Here is a 25,012-nt window from a genome sequence, read left to right as displayed (position 1 = left end):
GACCAAAAAGGTAACAATCTCAGGATTACTGCCTGTGCCACGCGACAGTGAGAGTAGGAATGGAGCGAGGTGGAGGATAAATGCGTGGCTGAAAGACTGGTGCAGAGGGCAGGGATTCAAGTTCCTGGATCATTGGGACTTCTTTTGGGGAAGGTGGGACCTGTACAGAAAGGATGGGTTGCACTTGAACCCGAGGGGGACCAATATCCTAGCGGGGAAATTTGCAAAGGCTGCTGGGGAGGACTTTAAACTAGAATGGTTGGGGCGAGGGACTCAAATAGCAAAAGGTAGTAGACAGAATGGGAGGCAGGAAGCAGAAATGGGAAGCACTCGGACACAAGAGGAGAAAGAAAAAAAAGGAAATAAACAGAGAATAAGAGACGGGGGTTTTCTTAAATGTGCATATTTTAATGCTAGGAGCATTGTAAGAAAGGTTGATGAGCTTAGAGTCTGGATAGACACCTGGAAGTATGATGTTGTGGCGATCAGTGAAACATGGTTGCAGGAGGGCTGTGATTGGAAACTAGATATTCCAGGATTTCGCTGCTTCAGGTGTGATAGAATTGGAGGGGCAAGAGGTGGAGGTGTTGCATTGCTAGTCAGGGAAGATATTACAGCAGTGCTTTGGCAGGATAGATTGGAGGGCTCATCTAGGGAGGCTATTTGGGTGGAATTGAGAAGTGGGAAAGGTGTAGCAACTCTTATAGGGGTGTATAATTGTATAGACCGCCAAACGGGGAACGAGAATTGGAAGAGCAAATATGTAAGGAGATAGCAGATATTAGTAGTAAGCACAAGGTAGTGATTGTGGGAGATTTCAACTTTCCACACATAGACTGGGAAACACATTCTGTAAATGGGCTGGATGGGTTGGAGTTTGTAAAATGTGTGCAGGATAGTTTTTTGCAGCAATACATAGAGGTACCTACTAGAGGAGGGGCAGTGCTGGACCTCCTGTTAGGAAATGAGATGGGACAGGTGGCGGAGGTATGCGTTGGGGAGCACTTCGGGTCCAGTGATCACAATACCATTAGTTTCAAGATAATTATGGAGAGGGTCAGAACTGGACCTAGGGTTGAGATTTTTGATTGGAGAAAGGCTAACTTTGATGCGATGCGAGATGATTTAAAAGGAGTGAACTGGGACATTTTGTTTTATGGGAAAGATGTAGAAGAGAAATGGAGGACATTTAAAGGGGAAATTTTAAGAGTACAGAATCTTTATGTTCCTGTTCGGTTGAAAGGAAACAGTAAAAATTGGAAAGAGCCCTGGTTTTCAAAGGAAATTGGACATCTTGTTCGGAAAAAGAGGGAGATCTACAATAATTATAGGCAGCATGAAGTAAATGAGGTGCTTGAGGAGTATAAGGAATGTAAAAAGAATCTTAAGAAAGAAATTAGAAAAGCTAAAAGAAGATATGAGGTTGCTTTGGCAAGTAAGGTGAAAGTCAATCCAAAGGGTTTCTACAGCTATATTAATAGCAAAAGGATAACGAGGGATAAAATTGGTCCATTGGAGAGACAGAGTGGACAGCTATCTGCAGAGCCAAAAGAGATGGGGGAGATATTGAACAATTTTTTTTCTTCGGTATTCACCAAGGAGAAGGATATTGAATTATGTGAGGTAAGGGAAACTAGTAGAGTAGCTATGGATACTATGAGGTTCAAAGTAAAAGAAGTACTGACACTTTTGAAAAATATAAAAGTGGATAAGTCTCCAGGTCCTGACAGGATATTCCCTAGGACATTGAGAGAAGTTAGTGTAGAAATAGCCGGGGCTATGACAGAAATATTTCAAATGTCATTAGAAACGGGAATAGTCCCCGAGGATTGGCGTACTGCGCATGTTGTTCCATTGTTTAAAAAGGGTTCTAAGAGTAAACCTAGCAATTATAGACCTGTTAGTTTGACTTCAGTGGTGGGCAAATTAATGGAAAAGATACTTAGAGATAATATTTATAAGCATCTAGATAAACAGGGTCTGATTAGGAACAGTCAACATGGATTTGTGCCTGGAAGGTCATGTTTGACTAATCTTCTTGAATTTTTTGAAGAGGTTACTAGGGAAATTGACGAGGGTAAAGCAGTGGATGTTGTCTATATGGACTTTAGTAAGGCCTTTGACAAGGTTCCTCATGGAAGGTTGGTTAAGAAGGTTCAACTGTTGGGTATAAATGCAGGAATAGCAAGATGGATTCAACAGTGGCTGAATGGGAGAAGCCAGAGGGTAATGGTGGATGGCTGTTTATCGGGTTGGAGGCAGGTGACTAGTGGGGTGCCTCAGGGATCTGTGTTGGGTCCTTTGTTGTTTGTCATGTACATCAATGATCTGGATGAAGGTGTGGTAAATTGGATTAGTAAGTATGCAGATGATACCAAGATAGGGGGTGTTGTGGATAATGAAGAGGATTTCCAAAGTCTACAGAGTGATTTAGGCCATTTGGAAAAATGGGCTGAAAGATGGCAGATGGAGTTTAATGCTGATAAATGTGAGGTGCTACACCTTGGCAGGACAAATCAAAATAGGACGTACATGGTAAATGGTAGGGAATTGAAGAATACAGTTGAACAGAGGGATCTGGGTATAACCGTGCATAGTTCCTTGAAGGTGGAATCTCATATAGATAGGGTGGTAAAGAAAGCTTTTGGTATGCTAGCCTTTATAAATCAGAGCATTGAGTATAGAAGCTGGGATGTAATGTTAAAATTGTACAAGGCATTGGTGAGACCAAATCTGGAGTATGGGGTACAATTTTGGTCGCCAAATTATAGGAAGGATGTCAACAAAATAGAGAGAGTACAGAGGAGATTTACTAGAATGTTGCCTGGGTTTCAACAACTAAGTTACAGAGATAGGTTGAATAAGTTAGGTCTTTATTCTCTGGAGCGCAGAAGGTTAAGGGGGGACCTGATAGAGGTCTTTAAAATGATGAGAGGGATAGACAGAGTTGATGTGGACAAGCTTTTCCCTTTGAGAATAGGGTAGATTCAAACAAGAGGACATGACTTCGGAATTAAGGGACAGAAGTTTAGGGGTAATATGAGGGGGAACTTCTTTACTCAGAGAGTGGTGGCGGTGTGGAATGAGCTCCCAGTGGAAGTGGTGGAGGCAGGTTCATTGGTATCATTTAAAAATAAATTGGATAGGCATATGGATGAGAAGGGAATGGAGGGTTATGGTACGAGTGCAGGCAGGTGGGACTAAGGGGAAAAAAATTTGTTCGGCATGGACTTGTAGGGCCGAGATGGCCTGTTTCCGTGCTGTAATTGTTATATGTTATATGTTATATGTTATATGTTATATACTCAGAGAGTGGTAGCGGTGTGGAATGAGCTTCCAGTGGAAGTGGTGGAGGCAGGTTCATTGGTATCATTTAAAAATAAATTGGATAGGCATATGGATGAGAAGGGAATGGAGGGTTATGGTATGAGTGCAGGCAGGTGGGACTAAGGGGAAAAAAATGTGTTCGGCACGGACTTGTAGGGCCGAGATGCCTGTTTCCGTGCTGTAATTGTTATATGTCAATACCCAACCCCCAATACCATGTGCTCTAATTTTGCACACTAATCTCTAGTGTGGGACCTTGTCAAAGGCTTTCTGACCACACCCACTGGCTCTCCCTTATCCATTCTACTTGTTACATCCTCAAAAAATTCCAGAAAATAAGTGAGTTCGGTATTCCAAAAACCGCAAGGAATCATGGGATTTGTAAAATGTCAATTGTGATAAACACGTCCGGCAACCATGCCGCCGCATTCACACAGACCCGCGTCCCATCCGCAGCCAGGATCGAACCCGGGCCTCCTGCGCCATTAGCGCCGCCACTGGACCGTCCCCGTACCCCACCGAGCGTCCCATCCCCATCCGAGGGCGGCCGGAGATGCCCAGGGCGACTCTAGACCAACGGGACACTAGGCAGCCCTGGTCTCGGTGGGCTGAAGGGCCTGTTTCCGAGCTCTATCTTTCAATCAATGGCGTTGGTTTTCAGACTGATTGGGTGGGGATGAAGAACCCTGGATGAGAGGTGGTACGGCACAAAGCCTGGCAATCTGAAGAAGGGTCCCGATCTGAAACGTCACCTATCCATGTTCACCAGAGATGCTGCCTGAGCCACTGAGTTACTCCAGCACTCTGTGTCTTTGGCAAGTGATAGGTGGATACGGATTGAAATAATGGTTAGTTCTCAAAATAACTGATTTTCCATTAGAACATGCCAGGACCATGGTAGCAGAGACTGCCTGCTCCAACATGGTCCCCAATGACATGTGCAGACCACAGCTGCACCGGCCTGGCGATGACCATCGCCGTGGCAATAGACTCACATGGCATGTCCATCTCGGCGTGCCACGGCATAGTGACCATGGCACGGTGATCACAGCACGGTGACCATATAACCATATAACTATATAACAATTACAGCACGGAAACAGGCCGTCTCGGCCCTTCTAGTCCTTGCTGAACACTTACTCTCACTTACTCTCTCAGCGCAGAGGAGTTCCCCAGTGGGGGTCCCTCTACGCAGGGATTCTTCCCCTCTACATCGGGGACCTGGGGGGGAGGGTACGGCACTGAGGAGTCCCCTGCAACCCGTTTCTCTCGCGGTTCACAGACTCGCCAGCCGCCTGCCACTGTTGCGGGCTGGAAGAGTCTGTGTTCCACGTGTGTATGGAGTGTGTGAGGCTGCATCCCCTGTTCCAATATCTAATGGGGCTGCTCCAGCCTTCTGGCTGCACTCCACACCCACCATCCTCATCTTTGGACACCCTGTGCGTAGGGGAGAGGGTAGGGCTGAAGATGTCCTGGTTGGGTTGCTCCTGGGCCTGGCCAAGCTGGCCATCCGCGAGTCACGGCGCCAGGCGGAATAGGGCTCTGCCCGAGCCGGCTGCCCGCCCCTTTTCCGGGGTTACGTCCGTGCCCGGGTGGTACTTGAGCGGGACTACGCGCTGTCCACGGCACCCTGGGGGATTTCCGGGACCGCTGGGCACCGCGGGGGATGGAGGGGATCCTCGATACGGACGGGGAAATAGTGATTTGAGAATATTTGTTTTGATGGAATTGTGGTTGTGAGTTTGTTTGTACGTAGCATTTTTGTAAATAATTGATTTAAATTATTTTTGGTTAAAAAAATCAGTGGTCACGGCACAGTTGGCCCGGTGACCATGGTGACCACGGTTGGCACTGCCGCGAGATGTAGAAGCTGCCACAGAGCAGGGCCATGGCCATCCACACCGCTGCCACTAACCAACCATTGCCGGTCTTTCCCCAGCAGATGGCGGGCGTGGATCGCGGTGAGGGTCTGGCGTACGATTCCAGCGGCCAGCACCCGATGGACAGCCGCAACATGCTGCCGCACCATCGCATGCCCGTCATTGGGCACGCACAGCTGGCCGCTCAGATGGGCATGAACCTGGGACGTGGGGGCATGCACGCCCACAGCTCACCCTCACCGCCTGGCAGCAAGTCTGCCACGCCATCACCCTCCAGCTCAGTGCACGAAGAAGAAGCTGATGTCCTCGCCAAGGTACCGTACCCTTAACCCCACCCCGTCATGCACCCTCCCCTCCCCTCCCATTCCCTCCCCCTCCCCTCCCCATCCCCTCCCCATCCCCTCCCCTCCCATTCCCTCCCCTCCCCTCCCCATCCCCATCCCCCCCCCCCTCCCATCCCATCCCCTCCCCTCCCCTCCCCATCCCTCCCTTTACCATCCCCCCTCCCCTCCCCTCCCCATCCCATCCCCTCCCATCCCCTCCCCTCCCCTCCCCTCCCCTCCCATCCCCTCCCCTCCCATCCCCTCCCCTCCCATCCCCTCCCCTCCCCCCTGAGTCCCCTCCCCCCCCCCCTCCCCCTCCCCTCCCCTCCCCTCCCCTCCCCTCCCCTCCCCTCCCCTCCCTTCCCTCCCCCTCCCCTCCCCATCCCATCCCCTCCCCTCCCCTCCCCCCCTCCCCTCCCAGAGAGTGGTCCCCTCCCCTCCCCTCCCCCTCCCCATCCCCTCCCCATCCCCTCCCCTCCCCTCACATTCCCTCCCCTCCCCTCCCCTCCCATTCCCTCCCCTCCCCTCCCCATCCCAGTGGCCCTCCCCTCCCCTCCCCTCCCCAGGGAGATCCCCATCCCCTCCCATCCCCTCCCCAGATCCCATCCCCCATCCCCTCCCTCCCATCCCTCCCTTTACAGATTCCCTCCCCTCCCCTCCCCCCATCCCCTCCCCCCATCCCCTCCCCCCCTCCCATTCCCTCCCCTCCCCTTCCCTCCCATCCCATCCCCTCCCCTCCCCATCCCCATCCCCTCCCCTCCCATCCCCTCCCCTCCCCATCCCATCCCCCCTCCCCTCCCCTCCCATCCCATCCCCTCCCATCCCCCCCCCTCCCCTCCCCATCCCCTCCCCATCCCCTCCCCTCCCCTCCCCTCCCATCCCCTCCCCCCTCCCATCCCATCCCATCCCCTCCCCTCCCATCCCATCCTCTCCCATCCCCTCCCCTCCCCCCATCCCCTCCCCATCCCCTCCCCTCCCCTCCCCTCCCCTCCCCATCCCATCCCCTCCCATCCCCTCCCATCCCCTCCCAGAGTGGCCCTCCCCTCCCATTCCCTCCCCTCCCCAGTGGCGGAGGGAGAGTGGTCCCCATCCCATCCCCTCCCATCCCCTCCCCTCCCATCCCCTCCCATCCCCTCCCCTCCCATCCCATCCCCTCCCCTCCCCATCCCTCCCTTCACATCCCCTCCCCTCCCATCCCCTCCCATCCCCTCCCCTCCCAGTCCCCTCCCATCCCATCCCCTCCTAGTCCCATCCCATACCCTCCCATCCTCTCCCTTCCCATCCCCTCCCCCCCCCTGGCCCGTCCCATCTCAGTCCCATCCCATCCACTCTCTTCCCATCCCGAGTGGGAAGGGGGGGATGGGAGTGGAGGGGATGGGGGTAGAGTGGCGGGGGGAGAGAGTAGCGGGGAAGAGAGTGGCGGGGGGAGAGTGGTGGGGGGAGAGAGTGGCGGGGGAGAGAGTGGCGGGGAGAGTGGCGGGGAGAGAGAGTCCCAGCAGCTCCCACAGTTAAACATTAACCCTCTGCGCTGCTTCAAACACCTGGTGCATAAAAGAACGTTCTTTAAATTTCTTTGGACGTTTCTATTTCTTTATTAGTTGTAAAATATTGCAAATGAGGGTGACGTGTGTTTGACAGCCGCAGAGGAAAGGGGTGATTGGTTTTCTGTAGAAATGAGGAACTGCAGATGCTGGTTAATGTACAGAAGGACACAAAGTGCTGGAGTAACTCAGCGGGTCAGACAGCATCTGCGGAGAACATGGACCAGTGATATTTTGGGTTACGACTTCTTCAATCTGATTCTTCAATCCATGTTCTCCAGAGATGCTGCTTGAGCCAATGAATTTAGTTTAGTTTAGAGATACAGCGTGGAAACTGGCCCATCGGCCCATCAGGTCCGTGCCGACCAGCGATCCCCACACATTAACACTGACCTACACCCACTCGGGACAGTGTTTACATTTACCAAGCCAATTAACCTACAAACCTGAAGGTCTTTGGAGTGTGGGAGGAAACCGGAGCACCTGGAGAAAACCCACGCAGGTCACGGGGAGAATGTACAAACTCTGTAGTCAGGATTGAACTCGGGTCTCGGGTGCTGTATTCGCTGTAAAGCAGCAACTTCGACCCTTGCCCCACTGTGACTGCCCTCAGTTACTCCAGCACTTTGTATATATTGTTTTGAATTATTTGTGACGTCTGTGCTGGGTTGGTTGGGAGTGTGGGCTGGTTCAGGGGGTGGAGGAAGGGTAGGTATGAGACAGAGAGAGAGTGGGTGTCATTTAGACACACGGCATGGAGATAGGCCCTTCAGCCCAACTCATCCATGCCAACCAAGATGCCCCATCTGACCTACTCCCACCTGCCCGTATTTGGTCCATATCCCTCTAGGTCCAGGGTGGGTGGCACGTTGCTGGGCCCGGTCTCACTGGTGCTTTGCCTTACAGATGAGCGGGGACAAGAGAGGGGGTGTGGACATGGGCAAGAAGACCAAGGGCCAGAAGAAGAAGAAGAAGAAGGACCCGAATGAGCCGCAGAAGCCGGTGTCGGCGTACGCCCTCTTCTTCCGTGACACCCAGGCTGCCATCAAGGGGCAGAACCCCAGCGCCACATTCGGTGACGTCTCCAAGATTGTGGCATCAATGTGGGACGGGCTGGGCGAGGAGCAGAAACAGGTGGGTGGGGGGAGAGGGGGGGATGGGCAGGAACAGGTGGGTGGGGGACGGACGGAGGGATGGTGGTTCGGGACACACACACATACACACACAGGCATACATAAACATGTCCCTAGTCCCATACACCTGCGTTCAGACCATAACCCTCCATACCTTTCCCATCCATATAACTATCCAATTTATTTTTAAATTATAAAAACGAACCTGCCTCCACCACCTTCACTGGAAGCTCATTCCACACAGCTACTACTTAATATAACCATATAACAATTACAGCACGGAAACAGGCCATCTCGGCCCTACAAGTCCATGCCGAAAATATAATATAACTTTATTCCGAATAAATATATATATAAAACACAAAACTGTGGAAAACTATTCATGGTCTCACAATGTCTACACATTCAATAGTGTCAAACTTAGTCGTTTTCACACCTGTCTTTAAACAAAGCACTCTACTGTAGGAAAAATGTTGTTCATTTGGAAAGAGTGCAGAGAAGATTTACGAGGGTGTTTCCAGTACTAGATGGCCTAACCTACAGCAAGAGGTTGAACAGGCTGAGACTTTATTCCTTGGAGCGCAGGAGGATGAGGGGTGATCTTATAGAAGTGTATAAAATCATGAGGGGAATAGATCGGGCAGATCCACAGTCTTTTGCCAAAATCTTGTTTATTATTGTCACGTGTACAGTGAAAAGATTTTGTTGCGTGCCATCTATTCAATTTGTTATCCATTCAGCTATCTCTCCTTGGATCCCATGCGATCTAACCTTCCAGAGCAGCCTACCATGCGGAACCTTGTCGAATGCCTTACTGAAATCCATGTACACAACATCTACAGCTCTGCCATCGTCGACCTTTTTGGTCATGTCTTCAAAAAAATCAATTAGATTTGTGAGATGCGACCTCCCACGTACAAACCCATGCTGACTGTCCCTAATCAGACCTTGCCCATCCAAATGCCAGTATAACTTATCCCTCAGAATACTCTCTAGTAACTTTCCAACTACAGATGTTAAGCTCACCGGCCTATAGTTCCCAGCATTTTCCCTGCAGCCCTTCTTGAAAAGAGGCACAACATTTGCCACCCCCCAGTCTTCCGGCACCTCTCCTGCATCTAAGGACGACAAGTAAATTTCAACCAGGGCTCCCGCAATTTCCTCTCTAGTTTCCCACAATGTCCTTAGATATATCTGATCAAGCCCTGTATATCTACCGTTATACACGACAGTATCATCAGTACTTCTTCGACGCTAATACTGACTGTTCTCAACACTTCCATTGACTGCCCCAAATTCCTCCGTCCTGCTGCCTTTCTCCTTGGTAAATAGAGGAGAAATATTCATTGAGGCATGTGGGTCAGTATGGGCGAGTTGGGCTGAAGGGTGGAGGGGTGGCGGACGAACCTGAGCCGTGTGGCACCAGTGTTGAGTTAGCTCTCCACTGCCCAGCCTCCCTCTCCCGCGACCCCTGCACTCTGGGCAGATTCCCCCATTCCCTGCCCTGCTGTACTCTGCCCCCCTGCCAGTGCCCTGCCCCATGCCCTGCACAATGCCCTGCCTTGTTCTGCCCTCTGCCCTCCTGTGCCAGAGTTTATGACCTCTGGTTGCCTAGCGACTGTGTCCATGCTCAGTAATACGGGATTAGCAATTCCACTGTCGTTTGCCTCAAGGTCACCTGTTCCTCAACAACGCTCCGATGTTTAACCCTTTCCCACCCCCACACAGCCTTCACAAATCCCCCTTGTGAAACTAGAACATATCCTTTTAGTTTAGTTTAGAGATACAGCGCGGAAGCAGGCCCTTCAGCCCACCGAGTCCGTGCTGACCAGCGATCCCCCCGTACACGAGCACTATCACACACACACACACACACACACACACACACACACACACACACACACACACACACACACACACACACACACACACACACACACACACACACACACACACACACACACACACACACACACACACACACTAGGGACAATTTACAATTTTTACCAAAGCTGTACGACTTTGGAGTGTGGGAGGAAACCGAAGCACCTGGAGAAAACCCACCCGATCACAGGGAGAACGTGCAAACTCCGTACAGACAGCTCCCGTAGTCAGGGTTGAACCTGGGTCTCTGGCGCTGTGAGGCAGCAACATCCTCGTGAGCCCAGAACACATTCACTGGAAGTAAAGGCATTCCCACTGTGAGGTTAATGAGCCTGTGTGAGGTTGCTGGCTGCCCGTTCCACACCAGGCATGTACGGGGGGAGGGCAGGAGTTGATAGATCAGCCACCATCAAATGGTGGAGTGAACTTGATGGGCTGAATGGCCTGATTCTGCTCTAATGTCAAGCTCTTATGGTCTACACAGACTCAAAACTGTTGTCGTGGGTGTAAAGGCTGGGAGAGAGTGTAATAGTGTGTGGGGGGGGACTGGGCCTGGGATAGAGATACATTGGAGGAGACTCTCAAGGGAGGGTGTGGTGGACAGGAGGCAATGGGCATCAAGGCACACTCTGCCGCCTGTGCTATGAGTGTTTGTGCTGTGAGCCCCTTGCCTTGGCGAGACCCTGCATACACACGGCACCAGCTCCCAGCCGCCGCCAAGCCCAGGCCCATCTCCACCAGCGGTCGTCTCTGAAACAAATGTTTCAAAGAACAAGAGGGTTTCATGCAGTTCCCGTTAGCGGCTCACTCCAGCGGGACGCTGTGTGTCCCGGTTTGTTGTGTGTGTGGTTACACCTCATCAACCCTGCATCAGTCACAGTACTTCATTGTCATTAGTAACATCAGCCACTGTCATTCAGTGAATGTAGACACAAAATGCTGGAGTAACTCAGCGGGACAGGCAGCATCTCTGGAGAGAAGGAATGGGTGACGTTTCGGGTCGAGACCCTTCTTCAGACTGAAGTTATTCAGTGAATGTTCCCTGTCCTATTTCTGAATGCTATTCATTATTCCGAGTGCCTCCAGGATTAACCTTTGTCTGGTGTGTGTGCCTGAAGCCCAAGGGACTCATCCACTGAACGTGCCCCTGTGCATGTGCCAATGCAGAGCCGTGCTGAGTGCACCTCACACCCACAGTTCCTGCACACATGCACGTCTGCCACAGTGGCCCTATTTCCCCAAATCAAGCAGCACATTGTTGCTGTCCTTTCATTCACAAGCTCTGTGACATTAACCCCTTCATAGTGTCGATGCCGCCAGCCAACCACACTCCCCTCCCAGGGACTCTCTGCCTCAGCGCTAGTCTCTTTGTCCCTTCATCGCCGGCCAGACCTTGTGTCCGACTCGGAGACCCTCACTCACACTGTCTGTAACCAGACAATACTGGACGGCATCTGCACTAAACGCTATTCCCTCTACCCTGTGTACACTGTGCATGGCTCGATGGAATCATGTATACTCTTTCCACTAAGTGTTTAGCACGCAACAAAAAAGCTTTTCACTGTACCTCGGTACACGAGACAATAAACAAACTCAAACTAACACTACTGAGTGTATTCTGTGGGCAGTTGGCTCCAGACACCGGGCAAGCTCAATTCCCCCGTTGCCTACAGAGCGCTTTCTGAGACAGAACAGAGAGTTAAAAAAACTCAGTAGGTCAGGCAGCCCTTCGGCCCAACTTGCCCACACCGGCCAACATGTCCCAGCTAATCCCATCTGCCTGCGCTTGGTCCATATCCCTCCAAACCTGTCCTATCCATGTATCTATCAGATGCTGCTGCACCTGCTGAGTTTCTCCAGCATTTTTGTGTACCTCCTATCCATGTACCTGTCTGTTTCTTAAACGATGGGATAGTTCCAGCCTCAACTACCTCCTCTAGCAGCTTATTCCATACACCCACCACCCTTTGTGTGAAAAAGTTACTGCTCAGATTCCTGTTAAATCTTTTCCCCTTCACCTTGAACCTGTGTCCTCTGGTCCTCGATTCACTTACTCTGGGCAAGAGACTCTGTGCATCTGCCCGATCTATTCCTCTTATGAATTTATACACCTCTATAAAATCACCCTCATCCTCCTGTGCTCCAAGGAATAGAGACCCAGCCTATTCAACCTCTCCCTATAGCTCCAGTCCTGGCAACATCCTTGTAAATCTTCTCTGTACCCTTTCCAGCTTGACAACATCTTTCCTATAACACGATGCCCAGAACTGAACACAATAAACTTTTGTATCATCGACAAACTTGTTAATCTTGCCTCTGTTCTCATCCAAATCATTGATGTAGATGGCAAACAGTAACGGGCCCAGCACCGAACCCTGAGGCACACCACTAGTCACAGGCCTCCATTCTGAGAAGCAACTTTCCACCATCTTCCACCCTCTGCTTCCTTCCATGAAGCCAATTCTCTAAATGCAGCCTCACCAACATCTTATACAACTGCAACATGACTTCCCAACTTTTATACTCAATACTCTGACTGATGAAGGCCAATGTGTCAATAGCCTTTTTGACCACCTTATCTACCTACGACTCCACCTTCAAGGAACCATGCACCTGCACTCCTAGATCCCTCTGCTCTACAACACTACCCAGAGCCTGACCATTCACTGTGTAGGTCCTGCTTTTGTTAGACGTCCCAAAATGCAACTGCTCACATTTCTCTGTATTAAATTCCATCAACCATTCCTCCGCCCACCTGGCCAATCGATCAAAATCACAAACTTTTGTATCATCGACAAACTTGCTAATCTTGCCCTGTATGTTCTCATCCAAATCATTGATGTAGATGACAAACAGTAACGGGCCCAGCACCGAACCCTGAGGCACGCCACTAGCCCTTTCACAAGCCTCCAGTCCGAGAAGCAACCTTCCATCTTCACCCTCTGCTTCCTTCCATGGACCCAATTTGTTATCCATTCAGCTATCTCTCCTTAGATCCCATGCGATATAACCTTCCACAGATCTGCCCTCTTCAGTCTTTTTGGTCACATCTTCAAAAGCCTCAATCAGATTTGTGAGACACGACCTCCTACGTACAAAACCAAGCTGACTGTCCCTAATTAGCTGTTCATCTAAATGGCTGTACAACCTCTCACTCTAGCCTGTGTGGCTCTGGTCCAGTCGGTCCATGTGGAGTGTCCAACTGAAGCAAACTCACTGATAAGGTGCTTAGACATGATCAGTAAGAGTTGGCCCACTGCACCACAGTGTGGTGCCTAGAGACAATAGACAATAGGTGCAGGAGTAGGCCATTCGACACTTCGAGCCAGCACCGCCATTCACTGTGATCATGGCTGATCATCCACAATCAGTACCCCGTTCCTGCCTTCTCCCCATTTCCCTTGACTCCACTATATTTAAGAGCTCTAACTCTCTCTTGAAAGCATCTAGGGAATTGGCCGCCACTGCCTTCTGAGGCAGAGAATTCCACAGATTCACCACTCTCTGGGTGAAAAAGTTTTTCCTCATCTCCGTTCTAAATGACCAACCCCTTATTCATAAACCTCTTATTCATAAATTCATAAACAGTGGCTGAATGGGAGAAGCCAGAGGGTAATGGTGGATGGCTGTTTATCGGGTTGGAGGCAGGTGACTAGTGGGGTGCCTCAGGGATCTGTGTTGGGACCTTTGTTGTTTGTCATGTACATCAATGATCTGGATGAAGGGGTGGTAAATTGGATTAGTAAGTATGCAGATGATACCAAGATAGTTACAGCGGGTATGTGGATAATGAAGAGGATTTTCAAAGTCTACAGAGTGATTTAGGCCATTTGGAAAAATGGGCTGAAAGATGGCAGGTGGAGTTTAATGCTGATAAATGTGAGGTGCTACACCTTGGCAGGACAAATCAAAATAGGACGTACATGGTAAATGGTAGGGAATTGAAGAATACAGTTGAACAGAGGGATCTGGGAATAACCGTGCATAGTTCCTTGAAGGTGGAATCTCATATAGATAGGGTGGTAAAGAAAGCTTTTGGTATGCTAGCCTTTATAAATCAGAGCATTGAGTATATAAGCTGGGATGTAATGTTAAAATTGTACAAGGCATTGGTGAGACCAAATCTGGAGTATGGTGTACAATTTTGGTCGCCCAATTATAGGAAGGATGTCAACAAAATAAGAGAGAGTACAGAGGAGATTTACTAGAATGTTGCCTGGGTTTCAACAACTAAGTTACAGAGAAAGGTTGAATAAGTTAGGTCTTTATTCTCTGGAGCGCAGAAGGTTAAGGGGGGACTTGATAGAGTTCTTTAAAATGATGAGAGGGATAGACAGAGTTGAAGTGGACAAGCTTTTCCCTTTGAGAATAGGGAAGATTCAAACAAGAGGACATGACTTCAGAATTAAGGGACAGAAGTTTAGGGGTAACATGAGGGGGAACTTCTTTACTCAGAGAGTGGTAGCGGTGTGGAATGAGCTTCCAGTGGAAGTGGTGGAGGCAGGTTCGTTGGTATCATTTAAAAATAAATTGGATAGGCATATGGATGAGAAGGGAATCGAGGGTTATGGTATGAGTGCAGGCAGGTGGGACTAAGGGAAAAAAGTTGTTCGGCACGGACTTGTAGGGCCGAGATGGCCTGTTTCCGTGCTGTAATTGTTATGGTTATATGGTTATATGGTTAAAACTGTGGCCCCTGGTTCTGGGCTCTCCCAACATCGGGAACATGTTTCCTGCCTCTAGCGTGTCCAAACCCTTAATAATCTTATATGTTTCAATAAGATCCCCTCTCATCCTTCTAAAGTCCAGAGTATACAAGCCCAGTCACTCCATTCCTTCAACATATGACAGTCCCGCCATCCCGGGAATTAACCTTGTGAACCTACGCTGCACTCCCTCAATAGCAAGAATGTCCTTCCTCAAATTTGGAGACCAAAACTGCACACGATATTCCAGGTGTGGTCTCACCAGGGCCCTGTACAAGGCCACACCTGGAGTATTGTGTGCAGTTTTGAGATCAGTGGGGTTTGTGGGGGCAGTGAGCGGGGGTGATGTGGGTTTGTGGGGGCAGTGAGCGGGGGTGATGTGGGTTTGCGGGGGCAGTGAGCGGGGGTGATGTGGGTTTGCCGTGGCGGTGGTCCGTGTCTTCGGAGGTGGTGGTGATAATGGACCCCCGTGTGTTGCTTCACAGGCCTACAAGAAGAAGACAGAGTCGGCTAAGAAGGAGTATCTGAAAGCCTTGGCAGCTTACAGGGCCAGCCTGGTGTCCAAGGTGAGGCAGTGCCCGCTTGTCCAGCCCCAGGGGTGTGTGGGGGGGGGAGTGCGGGCAGCATGGCCACGGGCTACGGCCACACCACGTGTCCACATGGGCAGCAGAATCAGCCCTATGGGCATCACGCTCACGGCTGCTCCGTCAGCGATGTGGGGGAGAGCTCCGTTACAGAGAGGGGAGATTATGGGAATCTGGCAGTGAGTTGGAGGCAGGAGAATGTGCAGAAGCAGGACATACATGCTGGCAACACACAGCAGGTCAGGCAGCGTGTGGAGGAGAAACTGTTAACCTTTCACCTTTGACCTTTCATTCATGGGGTGTCACGGTGGAGCAGCGGTAGAGTTGCTGCCTTACAGCACCACAGGCCCAGGTTCAATCCTGACATTCTCCCCGTGACCCCGTGACTTTCCTCCGGGTGCTCCGGTTTCTACCCACATTCCAAAGACATGCAGGTTTGTAGGTTAATTGGCTTCTGTCCCAAGTGTGTAGGATAGTGTCAGTATACGGGGAGGGTGGGGGGGGGGGGGGGGGGGAGGATCTTTAGCTGACGTTACAAAGGTAAACAGTGGACGCAGGAAATACTGACCATAAATAACTGATCACCAAGTTGAGGATGTGATTATGAAGGAACTACAGATGCTGGAATAATCAAAGGTGGACAAAAATGCTGGAGAATCTCAGTGGGTGAGGCAGCATCTATGGAGCGAAGGAACAGGTGACGTTTCGGGTCGAGACCCTTCTTCAGACTGATGTGGGGGTGGGGGAACATTGACGTTCAATGGGAGGGAAAAGTCAATGCTTCTCCGTCCTTCCCCTCCCCTCCCCAGCTCTCCCACAGCCCACCGTCTCCGCCCCTTCCTTTCTTCATCCCGTCACCCCCCACCCTCAAATCAGTCTGAAGAAGTGTCCCGACCTGAAACGTCACCTGTTCCTTCACTCCATAGATGCTGCCTCACCCACTGAGATTCTCCAGTATTTCTGTCCACCAAGTTGAGGATGGAAATCTGCCTGAGGAACTGAGGAAAAAAGACACAGAATGCTGGAGTAACTCAGTGGGTCAGGCAGCATCTCTGGACAATGTGGACAGGTGATGCTTCAGGTCATGACCCTTCTTCATATCAGAGGTCATAAATCTTTAGAGATGTCCCAACCTGAAACATTGCCAATCGCCAGAGATGCTGCCTGTCCCGCTGGGTTACTCCAACATGACCAGCGGAGTGGAGGCAGGGTACTGGGGGAGGGGTGGGTGAGTGGGGGAGGGGTGAGTGGGTTGGTGGGGTAGTGGGGTGAGTGGGGGGGGGTGAGTGGGGGAGGGTGAGTGAGGGGGGGGGTGGGTGGGGGTCAGTGGGGGAGGGGTGGGGGGGGGGGGGGGGGGAGTGGGGGGGGGGGTGAGAGGGGGGAGTTGGGGGGGTCAGTGGCGTAGTGGGATGAGTGGGGGGGGGGTGAGTGGGGGAGGGGTGAGTGGTATGGCCTGAGGGAGGGTATCACCAGTGTGTCACCCTCTGCAACGGACTGTTCCAGCCGCTGGGTCAGGCAAACGCCTCCGTTGGCCATGCGGTGAGAACGGAGAGGGGAAGGAGTTTCTTGAGGCAATTCGGGTAAACGGGGACTAACTGTACAGAACGTTTTTCCTTCTATTATTTATTATGTAAAATAATATGTGTGTTATGATTGTGTTTATAATTTGTTTGGTAGTTTTGTTGTTCCGCGAGCATTGCCACTTTCATTTCACTGCACATCTCGTATGTGTATGTGACAAATAAACTTGACTTGACTTGACTCTACCATGTGCTTCCCTTCACAGAGCTACAATGAGCCGGTGGAGCCCAAGGCTGGTCAGTCGGCCATGCCACCCCACCTGCTGCCCACCAAGCCGCCCCTGTACAGCCTGGCCCAGGCCTCGGGCACTTACATCGGGACCCCCCCCTTCCTGGGGCAGCCGGAGCTGCAGCCGTACCCAGGCCCTACCCACCACCGACCCCATGGCCCCAAACCCACCCTCCCCGGCTCACCCCCTCCCCCACCCGCCTTGCAGATCAGCCCCCCCCTCCACCAGCAGCTCAGCCTGCACCAGCATCACTCCGCCATGCAGCAGCCCCTGCACCCACACCCGCTGCAGGTACAGGCGCAGCTGCACTCACCACCCGCGCAGCAGGTGAGTATCTGCCTCCACACATCTGTAACGGGTCACAACAGCTGCACAGGTGGGCGGGCAGGGGCTCCACACGTCTGTCGCGCTGATGGGATAGTTTGGTATGGACAGGGTGGGCCGAAGGGCCTGCTCTGCTGATCCTGACCCAGAGGGGCCGAGTTTGTCCTGAATTGAAGCAGCATCCACACAGGCTGAGCTGCCCTCAATGCCGACCATTGTCCCACCTCCACGGATGCTGCCCATCCCAGCGCTGGTTGTTTGGCTGGGGATTCGGCAGCTGCACTACTGGTGGGGGATCAAAGTGATGTGTACCAGGTGGGGAGAGGGGGGGGGGAAGGGTCTCTGTGACATAGACCCAGGGTGGGGGTGGGTGTGTGGGTGTTGTGTGCCCTGGGTTTGTGCCACCACACATCTGCCCTCAAACATCTGCTATCTTTGTCAATCCCAAAAAAGCAAGGCAGTGTAGGAAGGAGCTGGTTGAACCCGAAGATGGACACAAAATGCTGGAGTAACTCAGCGGGACAGGCAGCATCTGTGGAGAGAGGGAATGGGCGACGTTTCAGCCCACAATGTCCATGCTGAACATGATGTCAACACCAACTGATATTCACCTGCATGTGATCCATATCCCCCCATGTCTAAGGGCCGATCATAAGCCTCGTAAACACCAACTGTGTAACTGTGTGCACCACCCTGGCAGCAGATTACTGGTCCCCACCCCCTGAGTGTATACCTTGCCCCACACAGCTCCATTAAACATTGCCCCTCACCTTAATGCAACGCCCTCTAGTGTCTAACTCGTCCACCCTGGGCTAAACGTTCTGATTGTCAGACAGTGTGTGTTTAAATGTCAGAAACAAAGAACTGCAGATACTGAGAAGGGTCCCAACCCAAAACGTCACCCATCCATGTTCTCCACAGATGCTGCCTGAGCCGCTGAGTAATCCAGCGTTCTGTTCTGTGTTTAGTTGTTATTTGTACGCGAAAGAAACAATGAACCTGTGTGTAGCTCGTGACTCCAACATGGGCAGGTGATCCGTGCTTCACCTCTCTCCCCCTCCTGTACCCAGGGTTACACTCAGCTACCGCTAGAGTTCCAGAGTGGTGTCAGCGCCCCGTCCCCAGGCCCCGCTGGCCCCAACGCCCCGACTCCAGGCAGCGACTGGGAAAACGAGTTCTGCAACAGCGAGTGCATAATCAACCACTGCAGGTAAACCGGCGCGTACACAGCACGGGGCACACGCAGGGCACACGCGGACACGGCCCGGGGCACACGCGGACACGGCACGGGGCACACGCGGGGCACACGCGGACACGGCCCGGGGCACACGCGGGGCACACGGCCTGGGGCACACGCAGACACGGCCCGGGGCACACGCAGACACGGGGGCACACGGGGACACGGCGCAGGGCACCCGCAGGACACGGCCTGGGGCACACGCGGGGCACACGCAGACACAGCCCAGGGCACACGCAGGGCACACGCAGACACGGCACGGGGCACACGCAGGGCACACGCGGACACGGCCTGGGGCACACGCAGACACGGCCTGGGGCACCACGCGGACACGGCACACACGGGTGCACACACGCAGGGGCACACGCGGACACGGCCCGGTGCACACGCAGGGCACACGCAGACACGGGGCACACGCGGGGCACACGCGGACACGGCACGGGGCACACGCAGGGCACACGCGGACACGGCCCGGGGCACACGCGGGGCACACGCGGACACGGCCCGGGGCACACGCACACGGCAACTGTCATATGCTGAGAGAATGGACCAGCTGGGCTTGTACACTCTGGAGTTTAGAGGGATGAGAGGGACTCTCATTGAAACATACAAGATTGTTAAGGGTTTAGACACGCTAGAGGCAGGAAACATGTTCCCCATGTTGGGGGAGTCCAGAACCAGGGGCCACAGTTTAAGAATAAGGAGTAAGCCATTTAGAACAGAGACGAGGAAACTTTTTCACACAGAGAGTTGTGAGTCTGTGGAATTCTCTGCCTCAGTGGAGGCCGGTTCTCTGGATACTTTCAAGAGAGCTGGATTGGGGCTCTTAAAAATAGCGGAGTCAGGGGATATGGGGAGAAGGCAGGAACGGGGTACTGATTGTGGATGATCAGCCATGATCACATTGAATGGCGGTGCTGGCTCGAAGGGCCAAATGGCCGAAACTCCTGCACCTATTGTCTATTGTCAGTGAGTGTAGCGGTAGAATTGCTGCCTCACAGCGCCAGGGATCTGGGTGCCATCCAGACTTTGGGTGCTACCTGTGTGGAGTTTGCATGTTTTCCCTGTGATCCACGTGGGTTTCCTCTGGGTGCTCCGGTTTCCCCCCACATCCCAAAGACGTGCAGGTCAGTGCGTTAATTGCCCCGGTGTGGGGGTGAGGGGGGAGGTGATGGGAGTATGGGGAGAATTAAATGGGGCTAGTGTAGGATTAATGCAAATGTTGTTAAATTAGCACGGACTCAATGGGCCAAAGGGCCTGTTTCTGTGCTGCATCTCTCTCTAATTCACAACAGAAATAATCAGAAGGATGGTGTGGAAAGAATATTTGCAGCCTTGTGTGGCAATGTGTGGCAGTCAGAGTTGTGCTGATACTGGCAGCAGTTTGGAGTTGGGTCAAAGCCAAGACTGTGTGAGGAATGTGCTGAGAAGCTGCAGCGTTGGCAGATTGCAGGAGTGCGTGCTTCCTCACTCGTCCCTCTCTTCCTCCCGTGCAGCCTGTTACCGCGGGACAAGCCTCTCTACCTCACCTGAGCCAGTGCCGCACCTGTACTGGACTTCACCAAGGGAGCCAGGTGTCTCGCAACACTGAGGACGTTAAAGACACAGCAAGCATTCGGAGTTCCCTCACCAGCCCGCCACCGCTCCCCACTTCTCCGTAGGCTTACAGGCCTACACCTTGGCAAGACACACCTAGTAAAATTAAAGATGGGTGACAATCTAACTCCGGCCTACCATGCAAACCTTTGTCTTTCCCCAAAGGTTAGATCTCAACTGCCTGAAGCATAAGCTGGCTCAGCAAGTAATTCCAGAGCCTTGGCCTTATGCACCTGCCATTCACATGGCAAACTCCCCTCTGTGCTGGCCAGTAACAGATTGACCATGGTCCATGGTGGAGCAATGACCACTGGCCCTGATCACCAGACCACTTGAATAACAAGTTCAACTGGCAAAGACTTGACACTGTTAAATGTGAACAGTCCGTAAGGACACCGTATATTTAGGACCTTGTTTCCTGTAGTTTTACTCAATGTTTTAGAGGTGTTGACAATTCCAGAAGCTTTATGTGTTGGAGACTTATTCTGTGATTTAACTTTATAGAGAAGAGAGTATTGTTTTTGTATCTGATTTTACTCGATTCCTTGTTGGGTGATTGTTTAGCGAGCAGGCTGTCCTTTGTGTCTGAAATGCCAAATGTGTTTGTTTTGTTAAACATCAGTGACCAGGATCTTTTACAAACACTTCCCATAGTTTTTAATACTCATTTCCTGCCAATGCCCGATTATTTAATGTTTTTTTTTGATCATCACTGCCTAGCTTATTTAAAGAAACAAATTCATGTGTGCGCTGTGTTTTTAATGAGTTGGTGAGCTCGCTGAAATGATGCTGTTTGATTCAACAACAGCTGTCAGACCTTGTGTTAAAATGCTTTGTGACTTGCATTTCATTCTCCCCGAGTAAATAAAGAAGTAATTTTATACTCCAGGGACGTGTAACACTCCTTCCTTTCCATGGAACACTCACTTACTCACCAGCATTCCCCTCTGCACCATCACACACGCACAAAGCTCAACCCAATGCCGGATGTTGTTATGAAAGGATTCAGTCACAGAGTGGTGCAGTGTGGAAACAGGCCCTTCAGCCCAACTTGCCCACACCGGCAAACATGCCCCAGCTACACTAGTCCCACCTGCCCATGTTTGGCCCATATCCCTCCATACATGTCCTATCCATGTACCTGTCTGTTGCAATATTCCCTGCCTCAACTACCTCCTCTGGCAGCTTGTTCCATACACCCACCACCCTCTGCGTGAAAAAGTTACCCCTCAGATTCCTATTAAATCTTTTCCCCTTCACCTTAATTCACCAACTCTGGGCAAGAGATTCTGTGCAACTACCCGACCTATTCCTCTCATGATTTTATACACCTGTATGAGATCACGCCTCATCCTCCTGCGCTCCAAGGAATAGAGTCCCAGCCTACTCAACTTCTATAGTCCTGGCAACATCCTCATAAATCTTCTCTGAACCCTTTCCAGCTTGACAACATCTTTCCTATAACATGGTGCCCAGCACTGAACACAATAATCTAAATGTGGTCTCACCAAGGTGGTTGGTAAGGATTGGGTAACGTGTGGTGTTGGCATTTCATCCAGAAGCCTGGGCCGGGTTCTGTTCTGCCTGTTCTCTCTGCCCCTGCCCCCCTCTCCCCCTGCCCTCCCCCCCTCTCCCCATGCGATTTGTGTGCTTGGCACGGAGCTCCATGGGTCACTCACGGTCCTGGCCTTGGGCAGAGGGTGGCACTGCTGACTCGGGCTCGGACTGGGCAACGGGTGTGGGTCAACATGCCTGGGGTAGACTCTGGCTGGTGAACTCTCCCCTGGAGGGGCAGCCTCTCCCTGGCAGTGAGGCAGGGCCACCCCTCAGGGTTGGTGGGGAGAGATCTCACTGCTTTGCTTAGGTCTGGAGCCCCTCGTTGCTGTGGGGGGGGGGGGGGGGGGGGGGGGGGATCACCGGGAAACACAGTGGCCACTCGTACACAGCAAGGTCCCACAAACCAAATGCTGCAAACACTCAGTAGGACGGGCAGCGTCCGTGGGGAGAGGAGGCGCGCAACCAGCTCAGATCAAAAGTCCTTCGCCTGGACGGGACAGGATGGGCCGAATGGACTCAACATGGAGAGAAACAGAATGCAAAGGTGACGGCCTGCAGGAAGAGCGTGTGGACACGGGGCGACAGGGATCTGGGCCAATGTTCGTGCCGTGGGTGCCTGGGCACGGTGGGCAGCACGTGGTGGGCTGGCAGGACAGCGGAGAACCACACATTCTGGCAATCAGCATAGACCTCGCACTCACACACACACTCGAACTCACACTCACTATCTTCAGTTTAAACCAGCATCTGCAGTTCCTTCCTGCACATGCAGTTCTCAGCCTTTTCTCTGCAGCCCTTCTTGAATAGAGGCACATTTGTCCCCGTCCAGTTTACCAGCACCTCTCCTGTATTTAATGATGCCTCATAAATCGCAGTGGGTGCTCCCACTATTTCCTCTCCAACTTCCAACTGTGTCCTCACATTTATCTGACCGGGCTCGGGAGATTTGTCTATCTTCATGCACGCAAGGACCTCCAGCACCTCTGCGATCGTTCGTAACACTGATTGCTCTCAAGACACTTGCAGTGACTGCCCCAAGTTCCACCGTCCTCTCTTAACCCACAGTAAGTACAGAGGAGAAGTACTCAGAGGACATCTTCTGCGACTCCATAAATTCTCTTGGGACTATCCTTAATGCTATCTGCCAGAGCTATCTCCCGGCCCCATTTTGCCCTTCTGATTTCCTTTTTTAGCTTACTACTTAGTTCTCAAAACACCTCCAGGATCACACTCCACCTTATTCTTAACCAAAGCCTCAATTTCCCTCGTCATCCAAGCTTCCTTACGTTTGCCTGCCTTGCCCTTCACTCTAACAGGGACGTGCATGTCTTGGACTGTTGGTTAAAACATCCCACTTTCCTGCTCTCAAACCCTCAAAGTTGGCCTTGTCCAATTTCGCATTTGACCATTCTGTCCCTATTCATAACTATCGTAAACCTAATCAAACAGTGGTCACTGGTCCCAAAAGGCTCCTCCACAAACACTTCATTCACTTGCCCTCCCGACTAGATCAAGTGTTGCCCTCACACATGTGGGGTTCGCTACAAGTTGCTGGAGAGAACTCCAGAACACTTCTGAGAAATTGCACCCCTTCCAAACCTTTCACATTATGATTTTCCCAGATAAAAGTAGGGGAAAGTTAAAATCCTGTACTACGCCAACTGTTTTAAACCTGCAGCTGTCTGCAATCTCCTGGCACATTTGCTCTTCTAATTCAGGGTTGGAGTCACAGCCCTGCCTGCTACTCAAACTTGACCTTTCACCCGTCCCGACAGCTCCTGAGAGGAACAGCCACTGGGACCTCCTGCACTCCACGTCTAATTCCCTTCCTCCTCGTCACCCACCTTTGACCTTCCTGTACCCCTGATGTGACAACCTCGTTTTAGGTCCTGTCCGGGAAGCTCTCGTTTGCCAGGATGGTCCTGAGGCCATCCAGCTGCTGCTCCAGTTCCCCAACACGTCTACAGGAGCTGCACCTAGTCACAGTTCCCACAGGTGTAGTGAACAGAGGCAATGTCCCTGACCTGCTGTCCCAGTTACAGCATTTTGTGTCTATCTTCACTGCAATAACGTGCCTGCCATTATCACTGCAGCTAAATCAATAAACAGTGGGCACACACACAGCTGATTGAACCTTATTCTCATATCTGCTGCTAACAGACCCCTGGCCTCAGACTTCACCTGCACACAGCTCCTCACCCAACAGCCAGGTCGCCCTGCCACCAATCACCCTCGTTTTATTTGATATTCAATTAACTAATTAGAATGTTCCAGCCAATCCACCGAGTCGTTGCTCAAAGCTGCCGCTCCTCTTCCGAGCTCTGCTTTAACCTCCTGTCAGCTTGTGGTGGCCAACGGAACACAAACCGTCACACCAGGGGCATGAGAGAGCCTTGTCTGCCTAGTGCCTGTGCCCTCCCTCAGTGCAGGCTCCGCCCTCACCGCCCCTCCCCCTCACACCCCCATCCCCTCTCCACCCCTCCCCCCTCACCGCCCCCCCCAATCCCCCCTCCCCCACCCCCCCCCTCCTCTCCACCCCCCCCACCCTCCTCCTCCCCCTCACCGCCCCTCCCCCTCCGCCCTCACCGCCCCCTCCCCCTCACACCCCCCATCCCCCTCACCCTCCCCATCCCCTCCCCCTCACCGCCCCCCCCCTCCCCCCTCACATCACCCCCCCCCCCTCACTGCCCCCCCCCCCCCCCCTCACCGCCCCTCCCCCTCCCCCTCCCCCTCCCCCCCCCTCACACAGCAGTAATTGACAGCCTGGAGAATGAAAGGGAGAACTCTGATGGATTATGAAGTCTGGTTTAATTCCACATGTGAGGTATTTACAGCAAAGCTCAGTATTAAATTAGTGAGGATACAATGTACAAAGCTGGAGGCGAGGTACAGACTTGGGGACACCATGGGAATCATTCCCGGTCCCTCTCGTCCCCACCATCCCGTGAGTCAGTCGCTCCCCTCCCACAACAGATAGCACCCAGGCCGTTCAGCCCATCCAGACCCTCCTGCATTCCTTCCGAACACTTGGGGTTTCCATCGAGTCTACATCGACTGCCCCCCAACAAAACAACTGAAGTAGGATCTCAGTGGGTCCGTGGAGGCAGGGG

General features: G+C 52.2%; 1 protein-coding gene across 6 annotated transcripts in view; it reads left to right on the top strand.

Annotated features, from left to right (window-relative positions):
* The window catches only part of tox2 (TOX high mobility group box family member 2), a 115,935-nt gene extending 94,703 nt beyond the window's left edge, over positions 1-21,232 (top strand). For 3 of the 6 annotated variants that reach the window (XM_055651944.1, XM_055651949.1, XM_055651947.1), the window contains 6 exons: positions 5,267-5,521; positions 7,978-8,205; positions 15,280-15,360; positions 17,165-17,515; positions 18,583-18,722; positions 20,246-21,232. In XM_055651944.1, coding sequence (XP_055507919.1) covers positions 5,267-5,521; positions 7,978-8,205; positions 15,280-15,360; positions 17,165-17,515; positions 18,583-18,722; positions 20,246-20,282 — 1,092 coding nt within the window. In that variant the 3' untranslated portion in view covers positions 20,283-21,232. The remainder of the gene's footprint in view (positions 1-5,266; positions 5,522-7,977; positions 8,206-15,279; positions 15,361-17,164; positions 17,516-18,582; positions 18,723-20,245) is intronic. The other 3 variants (XM_055651946.1, XM_055651948.1, XM_055651950.1) reach the window with 2 other exon arrangements.
* The last annotated feature ends 3,780 nt before the right edge of the window (positions 21,233-25,012 follow it).

The sequence above is a fragment of the Leucoraja erinacea genome, chromosome 21 (assembly GCF_028641065.1).
Source record: "Leucoraja erinacea ecotype New England chromosome 21, Leri_hhj_1, whole genome shotgun sequence".
Classification (NCBI taxonomy): domain Eukaryota; kingdom Metazoa; phylum Chordata; class Chondrichthyes; order Rajiformes; family Rajidae; genus Leucoraja; species Leucoraja erinaceus.
Note: the sequence above shows the minus strand (reverse complement) of the source record. Positions and strands in the feature narration are given on the sequence as shown.